Source organism: Harpegnathos saltator, unplaced genomic scaffold (genome assembly GCF_003227715.2).
Source record: "Harpegnathos saltator strain DR-91 unplaced genomic scaffold, Hsal_v8.6 scaffold454, whole genome shotgun sequence".
Lineage (NCBI taxonomy): Eukaryota > Metazoa > Arthropoda > Insecta > Hymenoptera > Formicidae > Harpegnathos > Harpegnathos saltator.
The window spans coordinates 73354-85478 of NW_020230266.1; the positions used below are offsets into that span (position 1 = coordinate 73354).

The window sequence follows — 12125 nt, forward strand, 5'->3', positions numbered from 1 at the left end:
TCTGGCAATACATAATATCGACATTTATTTGAATAAAATTATTTCTTCTTTTTTCATTTAACATTATTATTTTTCATATGGACATATATGATTCATATGGACATATGTGACTATATATAGACAAAATTTATATGTAATTTATATACAGGGTGGTTGATTATAAATTGCCAACCCGAAATGTGAAGATAGATTGGGTTAAGATAAACATAAAAGTCTCATACCGTTTTGCGAGATTCGCAATAATTATCGAGTTATTAATGACAGAAATCTGAGGAATAGGAGCGCACCGACATAGATAATTGGAGAAGCGTTGCAGCTGCTTAGGCCGCAGCGCGGTCCAGTTGATCCAGAAACTGTTGCCAGTGCGCGGCGAGGGGAAAGACAATACGCTGCTATTCGTTATTTTATCTCGCCGGACCTATGTCTCGCAGGTGGCAACTTATAATCAACCACCCTATATAACCATATATAATTTTATATAATTATATATTGGGTCTGGGAAAAAGTTCGTGGTGTTTTTTTAGTAAAATTTAACTGGTTTTCTTATAGTGTGAAAATGAATTTATTTAAACCAAATATGCTCCATTATTATCGATAATGTTTCGCCATTTCTCGGGTAGAGCCATGATGCCATCGGTGAAGAACTTCTATGGTTTCTGGTTGAAAAACTGAATCAAGTGGTTTTCACAAGCTTCTTTTGAAACCAGCTTAATTACCAGCTTATAATTGAGAGAGTTCTGCAGAGATCGGAACAAGTGATAGTCAGAGGCTATGTCTGGACTATACGGTGGATGCATCAAAACTTCCCAACCAAGCTCTCGCAATTTTTGACGGGTCATCAAAGAAGTGTGTGGTCGGGCGTTGTCATGATGGAAGACAATACCTTTCCTATTATTCAATTCGGGCCGTTTTCTTTCAATTGCCTGGCGTAATTTCTCTAGTTGTCCACAATAGAGTTGAGAATCAATCGTCTGACCAACTGGAAGTAGCTCATGATGGATGATTCCCTTCCAGTCCCACCACACACACAGCATCACCCTTTTCGGCGTCAATCCTGGCTTCGCGAATACTTGTGACGGCTCACCATCCCTTGTCTACGATCTTTGACGCTTCCGATTGTCGTATGTGATCCATTTTTCATCACCGGTTATGACACGTTTCAGAAATGGCTCGATTTCATTGCGTTTCAGCAGCGCATCGCAGATGTTAATTCGGTCTATCATGTTTTTCGCGCTCAACTCATGAGGAACCCATACATCGAGCTTCTTTTTGTAGCCAGCTTTATGTAAATGGTTCAAAACAGTTTTGTGGTCAATGCCTAGCTCCATACCAATATCGACACTGCTGATATGCTTATCTTGCTGGACTTTTTCAAGAATTTCATCAGCTTTTTCAGTGATTAGACGACCAGAGCGTGACTCATCTTTCACATCAAAATTATACAGAACGAAAGCGAGCGAACCATTTCCGCGCAGCAGATTTTGATAAAGTACCTTCACCGTATACAGCACAAATTTTTTCACAAGCCTGCGCAGCGTTCTTCCCTTTGTCGTAATAATATTGCAAAATATAGCGCAATTTTTCATTACTTTTCTCCATTTTTAAACGCAAACAACTTTCCAACCACTGCACCAATTTCGATTTATACACTGAAAGTAACGCTCGAAGTGTCACCTTTCCAACGAGCGTTTAGTGGTGTCGCTGCAATCTGTGTTTCCGGAGTTATTTGCAATTGACGCCATCTATCGGGAAAAACGCCACGAACTTTTTCCCAGACTCAATATTATCATATACGATTCCTTTTTTTAGTAAGTTATGTATACGACCTTTGGCTATTAACTTATGTTAGACTTATATAGTTAAGAAATGTAAAACATATTAATGAAATACATGATAATTGATGGAAGTGAAAATAAAATATATTTTCTTCTATTGTACAATAGTATATATTTTCTTCTCTGGTGAAATTGAAAATTATCTTCAATAAAATTTACTATACTTCGTGCACCAAATAAAATTGGTGTTAAGTTAATCATAATTCTAAATTTGTTTTCAATCTTTATATTAGTGGGTTATATTAGGAGTACAAATAAGTTTCCGCTGTTTTCTATCAAAAATTAGGAATTTATTGTGAAAGAACGGTACATTACGTTTTATTCAAAGTATTGTCCATCACTAGCCATTACTTTTTCCCATCTTTCTGGCAGCATTCGGATACCACATCGGAAGAACTCTTCATCTTTTGAGGCTATCCACGAATCGACCCAATTTTTAGTATCTTTATATGATGTAAAGCGCTGCTTAGACAGGCCATGTGCCATCGACCGGAACAAGTGATAATCGGAAGGGGCAATGTTTGGTGAATACGGCGGGTGGGGTAGGACTTCCCAATTAAGTGTTTCCAAATAGGTTTTGACCGGTTTTGCAACATGTGGCCAAGCGTTGTCATGTAGGAGAATAATTTTGTCGTGTCTGGAGTAGTAATGGGCGCGTTTTTCCTTGAGTGCTCCGCTCAATCTCATTAATTGTGCTCTGTAGAGAGCTCCAGTAATGATTTCGCACGGTTTGAGCAACTCATAATACACGACACCAAGCTGATCTCACCAAATACACAGCATGAGTTCTTTTCCATGAATATTCGGTTTGGCTGTCGATGTTGAAGCATGGCCAGGTAGTCCCCATGATTTTCTCTTCTTTGGGTTATCGTAGTGGATCCATTTTTCATCACTAGTGACTATACGATGCAAAAAACCCTTTCTTTTATGCCTGGCAAGCAGCATTTCACACGTGCAAAATCGGCATTCAACGTCTCTCGGCTTCAGTTCATATAGAACCCAATTTCCTTGTTTTTGAATCATTCCCAACGATTTTAAACGATGTGAAATTGCTTGTTGAGTCACTTCTAATATAAGTGCAAGTTCTTCTTGCGTTTGGCACGAATCTTCCTCCAATAATGCTTCCAATTCCGCGTCTTCGTACACTTTCAGCCTTCCACTACGTTCTTTGTCTTCCACGTCAAACTCACCGTTTTTAAACTTTTGAAACCACTCACGACAACTTCTCTCACTTAAAGCAGTCTGCGCCTCAGCTGCAGATTTCTTCAAATTAAAGAAGTAAATCAAAAGTTCCCGCAAATGACGCTTATTCGGCACAAAACTTTACATTTTCGCACGAAAAGAATTATGTGATGCTGATACGGAGTCACTAATACTTCAAGATTATGTTGTTACCAGATGTCCAAACTTACGATATTACGTTTTACATCTGACAATTTCAACATAACCTTCTGGTGGGGCCATCTTTTGTCAAACGGCGGAAACTTATTTGTACTCCTAATACTATTCTGTTAACCACTGTACAATATTATAAATGCACTCCGCTTTCTGAAAATTGAAATAAGCGCTAAGCTTGTCTATGCGGGGTAAAAAAAGCATGTCTGGGTGTCTTGAATAACACTTTATCTTTGTCTAGTACTAAAAGTCTAAACCAAAGGCCAAATTAATTACTTTTTATAAATTTTTTTATCTTAAGGGTACATTTGCCTTTGCAGCGCTCAGAAATAGATTTTTCTGGAACTTTTTATTTAACTATAAACCTTATCAATATTTAATTTATATAAGCTTGTTCTCCTAACATTTTACTATATTTATAATTTTTAAAAGAAATATTTATTAAAAAATGCGCCCGTAAAATTGCTTGTTGCGAGTCGCCTCAGAAAAGTTTTTTCTTGATGGTGACCATCCTCGTCTCCGGGTAATCTGAAACAAAAAAACCAAAGTGATACATAATTTTCATACATGTAGTTATGGCATGAACTAAAATAAAGCGAAAAAAAATTAGAAATTAAAAAAATATCGTCTCGAAAAATAAATATTGATTTTTTGACGAAAATTGGTCATACTTTTTACAATGACAAAAGAAGTACAAACTGTAATAAAATAATTTTAGTTCATGCCAGAAAGAGATTTGTGTTTTATATTCTTTGCAAATTTGAAGTTAATCGGACTATTTGTTTTCGAGATATCGTGGTCGCCAGGTGAAAAAGTTGTTTCTAGAAAAACGCGTTTAAAGATTTAGATACAGTGAACTATAAAAGTTTAAATACTTACAATTGTTTGATGCTAATTAGCTATTCCAGGGGCATATAACAAATCCTCCTGTTCTTCATAAAAAGTTTATAATGCCGCTTTTGTGCCACTTGAGCCTTTTTGATTGCTTGAACGGACGATCTCTCAGCCAGTGTTCAATCGTTGGCTGTTGCAATACTCGGCAAATAATTTTCTTTGCGATCCAATCGTGATACCCATTACTATCATTATTTTAAGAATCATTGTTTGATAATTTTTTATCCATTTCTTGCTGCTCTATGCACGTTTTTCCCAAACAAAGATCGAGAGAGCATTGAATATACTTTAACTGAATTCAACGGTCGTTTTTGACCTCTTACACACATAAATATAAATATACATACATAAATACAGATATAATAATATAGCATTATACTGTCCTGTTTACATCTAAAGACCTTTTTAAGGGGGGAGAATCAAGTAAACAGTCGTTTTTTCTCGAACTTTTTTTGAAGAGAACATAGAGTTTATTGCTTTACAAGTAAGCACATGTTATTATTTAGCATTTAAACTATCTGAAATAATTTTTTCATGTAAAAATATTAATAAATAGCTGAGCAGCAGCTGTTTGAAGTTGCCTACTCGAAAATACGTTGAACGCACAGGTCCCTCTAATTATCTAAAATCAAAAAACCAAAAATTTTCCGTTAAAATATAATAATACGCTCAGCATAAACCTAAATTAAAAAAAAAATCGAAAATTAAAAATTCAGCACCATTTTGAAAAAGAAAATCATGATATTTTTTATAAAAAAATTACTAAAAACATTGTTTATTGTTAATTTTTTAAAAAATTTTTAGGTTCATGCAAAGGAGAATATGTTGAAGAATATGTGTTCAAAATTTCATCGCAATCGGTTGAGAATTCGCTGAGCTACATTTTACGGCGCGCGAAATTTAGTTTTGAGAAAAACGCGTTTAAAGTTTTCCGAATGGAAAAATAGTGTTTTAGGGAACTTACAGCAGATTTAAAGTCAGCGATGCCAGGGCCGTACAATAAGCCTTCTTCTTCAAATTCGTCCAGTAAAGCCGCTTGTTCTGTTTTTTGAACTGTTCTTGCCTCTTTTGTGCTCTCGAGGCTGCGGCGTTCCTCTCTGCGCACACGGTATCGTACGTATCCGTGAAATGCTTATAATGGAGTCTCCCCCCTCCCGATTTGCAGTTATAGATCGTTCACAACTTGCAAAATGAAGGTGTATCCATCATTGAATATGCTGGCAGCCAAAAATGCAGCAATTTCTATTATATTAGAACTTTAGTTTAGATGCTTAGAGGCCAGATGCCACACAGTAGCGTTAAAATTTTCATTAGCGTTTTGTGTATAGCGATCTAAGCATCTCTCAAGCAAATCATTGCGAGACAAATCTTCGTATATCGGCAAGATGAGCTTCTTCACATCTGGATGTACTTGCTCTGGTTTCAATTGATTCTTCTTCGGCCCGTTCTTCGGCGTTTTGAATTGCCGTAAACTGATTTCCACAATATTGTTACGTCCTGCGGACTTTGCGCATTCTAGACCTCTTTTATAAACAAGGAAAATTGAATTTATTATTATTATTATTATTATATGTTATCACACGACGCGATGACCCTAGAATCTTTGAAAATTCCAATCTCCAAACCAACTCCGATTTTGTTCCCACGCGCTCAGTCTACGTTAACAATACCGCGACATCCTACTTAAAAAATATCGACATTTCCTTCTTAAGATAGCTGCCACATTTTGTAAACTATCTAAATCCTCTTATTGCTACATGCTCCTTATCTCCTAAAAGAAAAAAAATTTATCTTACGCTCTTGACTCAACTTCTAAAAACATTCGAAGCACAGTCCTATGACCATATTTGGGCATAAAAAATTAGACCCCACTTCCTCAACCGAGCTGACTTTTTGAGAAAAGTCAAAAGTCTCAGCCACTTCTCGCCGAGCCAGCAGCCAAGAAAGAAGCTCCTCTTAAACCACTTAGTCCAGTGCATACATTTTTCACTCCTTCAGTTCTCTATAAATTGGCTCGGTTGACTCACTGTCATCACCAACTGTAACCAGTCTGCACACCAACCCTGAAAATATGGACGCCGTCCAGAACCTAAGGCAGTCATCATACGATATCTGAACCCAAAGTCGAGGCCGACAACAGGTTATTATCCTTCACCCAAAGAGAACCACCATACGGCAACAGTAAGCCTTTCTTTTTATTCTGTTTTCTCATTTATTGTTTTTTTTCCTCACTACCTGCTCTCTTCTCTTATCTTTCTTCTCTCTCTCGTTTTTCTTTCCTTTTTCTCCCTTTCTCTATCCCCCTTGGCATGTCTCCTTAATTGTGGAATCCGATTGCAGTGGCTCAATGTTATCAAGTTCAAACGGACCTAACTACCTCGGAAAGGTACGAAAACCGCGAAGATTTTGAAGTCACCTCATTAGAACTTGCATTACAAGATCGCCCGGACTACATTGTTCGCCATAACGAATCAGAAGTTTCAAGATTTGCACGTTCTCATCTGTTGTTCCTTCCCGATTCTCCCCCCGGAACTCCTCCTATATCTTACTCTCCAACATCCCTGAGTCCCACCGAAGACCGATCTCCTATAGGTCCTCCTTTATTTTGGAGTTCATCCCCGACACCTTCTCCTCCAACCTCACCTCTACGAGGGGGTACGCGTGGCTTCTACGCGGCCTTACTCCGTGGCCTCATTCCTATTTCTTCTCCCTCTCCCTCGGAGGCATCCTCGCGTCGATCTTCTCCCTCACTACGCGCTTCCCTGACACCTGATCTTCTCGTACCTGAATATCTCTTGGAATAATTAAAAGTTGCCTCTAGAACCGCGACCACATATATACAGGGTGTTCCGCAGCAACATATACAAAATTCGTGGAGGCCTAGCACGGCTTGAGATGAGCATAAAAGTCCCATACCGTTTTGCGATAATCGTAATAGTTTTCGAGAAATTAATTAAAAACGTCCAGCAATAGCGTCCGCCGAGATGTGTAAGAGTCGAGCCGCCCGAGTATCAGGCCGGCCCACTCTACCCATAAATAGACACCGACGCGCGGCGAGGGGAGAAACAACAGACCACTACCCGCACTTGCGAGGCTTCTCCTCCTACGTCTTGCCGCACCGCTCCGCACTGCACCGAAACTCGCAACGATGTCGCCGAGCCGCGAACGTTCGCGATTACAATTACGATTACTTAATAAGAGAGCAAAAATAGCCAATTATTGAAACAGTTATAAGCAATGTGTGATAAAAAAGAATGGAAAGAGTGAAAGCGATGGAAACCGATAGAGTGTGCAGACAATTTAATTATTTTCTGTCGTAATCTATCGTTCGCTATTAGAAGAGTATTCAATCGTTCGTTCGTATCGAAATATGATAGAATTTATACAGAGACTTTACGCGTCCTATCGTTTTATTGGACTCTATTATGAATAGATCACTGAAAATCTGTCGTAATCAATGGGTGCATAAACGATAGGTGAAATTTGTAGTTCTCTATCGCATACGTACGAAAGGAAACCTATCGTTGTCAAATTTGTTATTTTTTCTCCTACTTTATGCAAACGAAATGATAGCATATGTAAGAAATTCAAAACGTTTAGTAGAAAAGAAAAGAATATTAAATTCAGTTCTTTAGTAATGCGTACAACTTTTAATTTATTACACGATTGACGAAGCGACAAGAGGCGATCGCGCGCGACGAGGAGCGAGCGAGCTTTTTCTTTATAGCTTTTTCCTTATAGTTCGCTCGCTCCTCGTCGTTCGCGCTCGCTCGCTCTTCGTCGCGTTCGCTCGCCTCTTGTCGCTTGTGCTCGCTCGCTCCTCGTCGTTCGCGCTCGCTCGCTCCTCGTTGCGCGCGCTCTTGTCGTTTACGTAGCCCCTCGCCGCGCGCGCTCGCCTATCGCCACTCGCTGACTCCGCCTGTATCAAATGTCTACGTGCTTACTGCGGCCGCCCTCCGCTCTCTACGCGCTCGTTGGCTCACATGTTTTAATTAATAACTCGGTAACTATTGGCAATTTGACATTATGGTACATGACTTTTCTTCTTGGCTACTCCCAATCTATCTCCAACTTTTGTCTGCATGATCAGCTATCAAACACCCTGTATATATAGTTACACAACGTATATATCTGAAAATCGATTTCCTTACAACTTAAAATTAATACTTATATCAATAAATGCACAATTTGTAAATAATACGCAACCATTCGTCACCAATAATTATTTAATGTAAAAATCCTCCCTCTCCTCAACCGTCGCTCACGGTCCTATCCCAGGTAAAGAGATTCAGTTCCCTGACCTAATAAAGGACCAGCGACGTACGTCCGCGCTATAAAGGGATCATTCCGATCCTTGATCTATACCGCAGACTTGCAAGTACGTCGGAGCTTGCGAAAGCAAGCGTCAAGTTGCGTTCCTCCTCCAGGACGTAACATATAAAATTTTGGGGCTCGTCCGGGATGAATTGAGCGATAGTTGAAAAAGGGTATGAATGCGCGATCGAATTCAGATAAATCCGAGGTTGAAAAGGCATACCAACAGGCCATACAGGCAACGCCTAAACCTTCTAAAACAATTGAGCCGCAATACACATCCACACCTTACGCTCCTTCTGCACCCTCTGAGTCTTCAAGTACTCCCCATGCATCTACTCTCTTACCTATAATTGAACCCTCCACTCCTGAAATTCGGAGAATTTTGAGTGACAGTCCACTTTCAGAAACTGCATTCGGGTTAAAACCGCGAGCTTTTGATAATCCTCTTAGTTCTATTCCAGACGAAAGTTTAGAACAGACCACATGATTGATAGAGCACTGTAACAAAGCACAACCTACAGTAGATAGACTAGAGGGATTCTAACCCAAATTGCTAATTAATTATGCAAAAGACGTTATTTATTAATTAATATTTTTTAATTAATCCCTCCCCTAATTGATACCTCCTCTTAACTGATTCCCCCTCTTAATTGATCCCCCTCTTAATTGATATCCCCTCTTAATTGATACCTTCTCTTAATTGATATCCCCTCTTTATTGATACCTCCTCTTAATTGGTCCCCCCTCTTAATTGATACCCCCTCTTTATTGGTACCTTCCTTCTCCACCCCAGAATTTTTGATTCTATGAGCAAGATGGCGGCCGTGACGTCACGAGAGAAAAACGCGTCGAGCTGTAGGTAGATTCGAACCTGGACCCCGCGGGTTGTTATCGGACGCTCGAACCTCCTAGACCATTGCTGCCTGTTGCTAGTAGACGTCTAGTGAAGGTTTTTACAGTATGTGTGTGATGACGTCACGCATACGTCAAAGAAAAAACATGGCGGCGGTGTAGGCCAGACTCGAATCTGGGTCCCGCGGTTGCTATCGAGCGCTCGAACCTTCTAGACCACCGTCGCCTATTGCTAGTAGACGTCACGTTACGGGTAAGATGGCGACCGTGACGTCACGCATACGTCAAAAGAACAAACATGGCGGCGGTGTAGGTAGGGTCAAACCTGGGCCCCGCGATTATTATCGAACCTGGGCCCCGCGATTACTATCGAACGTCTATCGGACATTTCTCGAACGTCTATCGGACGTCTCTCGAACGTCTATCGGACGTCTCTCGAACGTCTCTCGAACGTCTATCGGACGTCTCTCGGACGTCTCTCGAACGTCTATCGGACGTCTCTCGAACCTCCTAGACCATTGTTACCTATTGCTAGTAGGCGCCTAGTGAAGGTTCTTATAGTGTGTATGATGGCGTCATGCATGCGTCAAAAGAAAAACAAAGTCGAAACTAGACCAGATTCGGACCCGGACGCTTCGTTTACTGTGCGATGGTCCTACCATTTAGACCAGTGCCCGGAATTATTTGCACGATCGGGCCGATTTCTGAGAGCTACGCCTCCTTACTTCCCCTTACCGCTCCAGCCCGCACGGCGGACCTAGAAACTGACAGTCGCGAGGCGCTGTCTCAGGCACGTCGCATGAGAGTCACATGAGATGCTTCACAGTTTAACATAGCTGAAACAAATTTATTTATTAAAACAACTCCATAGGCATTTTTTATAGTTTACTAATATAATATAGTCTTAATATTAATATAAATATATGTTAATAGAAATATCAATATAAGTAATATTCTTAATATAACTATAATATACACTGTATACACTGTAATATTCTTAATATAACTATAATATGACTGTCTCATGCGACGTGCCTGAGACAGCGCCTCGCGACTGTCAGTTTCTAGGTCCGCCGTGCGGGCTGGAGCAGTAAGGGGAAGTAAGGAGGCGTAGCTCTCAGAAATCGGCCCGATCGTGCAAATAATTCCGGGCACTGATTTAGACCATCATAGGTTAGGTTAGAAGGGAATACGAAACGTTCGTCGAAAGAGTATTTTACCATACCGACTTGCACCAGGCACTATCCTCATCGTTCTGAGGAGGGGGAAGGGAAGTAAAATGGGAGACATATAGAATTAATTTATACATAATTTTGTTTTAGAATATCATTTATTTGTTCACGGCTTCATACATTATATTTTTTACAGCGCATGCTAACAATTCACAATCAATGAGCGACTCGCGGTCAAAGTCGCTGCTTTCTTGTATTGTTTTTGTTGCAGTATATATATTAGTAATATAATTCTTCTTTTCACGAAGAATATTTACAAAACTTTTGAATTTTACACTAACTATACAGATATTTTTTGATAACCATCCATACATGTGACTGATGCAATTTTCAAATGTAAATAATACATTTAACGTATCAGGTGTTACATATAAGCAATTATTAAAAATTGTGAGTTTCACAATTTGTGAGTTGTACATCTTACATGACGTTATTGTTAATTCTTCTATATGCATCGGGGGAGACGATGACTTATAAAAATTGGCCTGCAGAAATCTCTGGATGTCAGCACGTTGCCCCATTAGCGCATTCCAAGTTTTGATCGGCAATAGCAGTTGTTTGCCACGATTATCATCAATGACTATGTCTATGACGGGTTCAGCTCCTACGCTGATTCCGATATTCAAATATTTATAAGCAGTTGCAGTCAAAGCGTATCGGGGTCCTAAGATATGCACAGCAGGAGGTCGTGGAACGCTGAAAAGATATAGAAAATTTACATGTCTGAATCTTGGAAAAATTACTACGGATAAACTAAAAGAAATAACACTCACCTTTCGCACATTTTCTTGCTCGGTGGAGCCTCGTCCTCATGTTGAGCAGGCATGTAATAATTTGCGTGTTTAGCGTTCACTTCAGCACCGGCAGCATACATTTTTATTATGTAGACATACCCAAACTTTACTATGTAGACACACAACCGATGAATCTCGTGTTCACAGAGCGACTGAGAGACAGAGGTTTTTTTCCGAAGCTTAATATTAAAGCTACTATAGGGCATCTCCTCCTCTTACTGTTCAGAGTTGTAGCGCATGCGCAGATATATTCCTCAAAACAGGAAAGTAAATGAGATGTAGATATCTTTGGTTTAGACTCAGAATGGCGTTAGAGATGTCGCTTCCGAGCGACATCTTTTAACGATATCAGGGGAGAGGAGAGTGTCTTGACCATAGAGCGTCAGGTAGCTCAGTGGGTTTAGAGCAGTCGCCCTGCAAGCGAGAGACCCGAGTTCAATTCCCGGTCTAGCGACTACCGCACTTACGCGATATTTTTTCTCTCTTCGGGACGAAATAAGAAGCAAGTCCCATCGCCTAGTACGCCCTCCTTCTTTCACGGTCGTCATTTGACTCATGCATATCCGAACGTGTTTTCTAACGGAGAGAATATAAAGTAAAGGATTCCAAAGAGCCGAGTATTCTCTGTAGTTAATAAAAAAATGGAAGACTTCACTCAAACCGAACGAGAACTGTTGGAGCAATCCACTCGTCTGAATTCGCGAGAGGCTTACGACGCGTGGGTGCAAAAGCTTGACAAGTGTATCAGATGTTTGGAAGAACAAAGTCGAGCAAAACGACCGCGATTGTCGATTGGCGCCGCGCAA

General features: G+C 40.0%; 1 protein-coding gene across 1 annotated transcript; it reads right to left on the bottom strand.

Annotated features, from left to right (window-relative positions):
* Nucleotides 1-5382: 5382 nt before the first annotated feature.
* On the bottom strand, nucleotides 5383-11492 carry LOC112589271 (uncharacterized). The gene is made up of 3 exons (XM_025301867.1): nucleotides 11299-11492; nucleotides 10838-11221; nucleotides 5383-5647 (listed from the first exon to the last, which is right to left on the bottom strand). Exons 1-3 carry the CDS (start codon nucleotides 11397-11399, stop codon nucleotides 5383-5385), a joined length of 750 nt encoding a protein of 249 aa, XP_025157652.1. The 5' UTR covers nucleotides 11400-11492.
* Nucleotides 11493-12125: the final 633 nt, after the last annotated feature.

Excerpts from the sequence above, each read along its gene's own strand:
- LOC112589271 (XM_025301867.1), bottom strand. The coding sequence starts at position 11,399 with ATGTATGCTGCCGGTGCTGAAGTGAACGCTAAACACGCAAATTATTAC. Across the intron at positions 11,222-11,298 it reads AGCAAGAAAATGTGCGAAAG|CGTTCCACGACCTCCTGCTG; the intron begins GTGAGTGTTATT and ends ATATCTTTTCAG. Across the intron at positions 5,648-10,837 it reads GAAAATTGCATCAGTCACAT|AGGTCTAGAATGCGCAAAGT; the intron begins GTATGGATGGTT and ends TGTTTATAAAAG.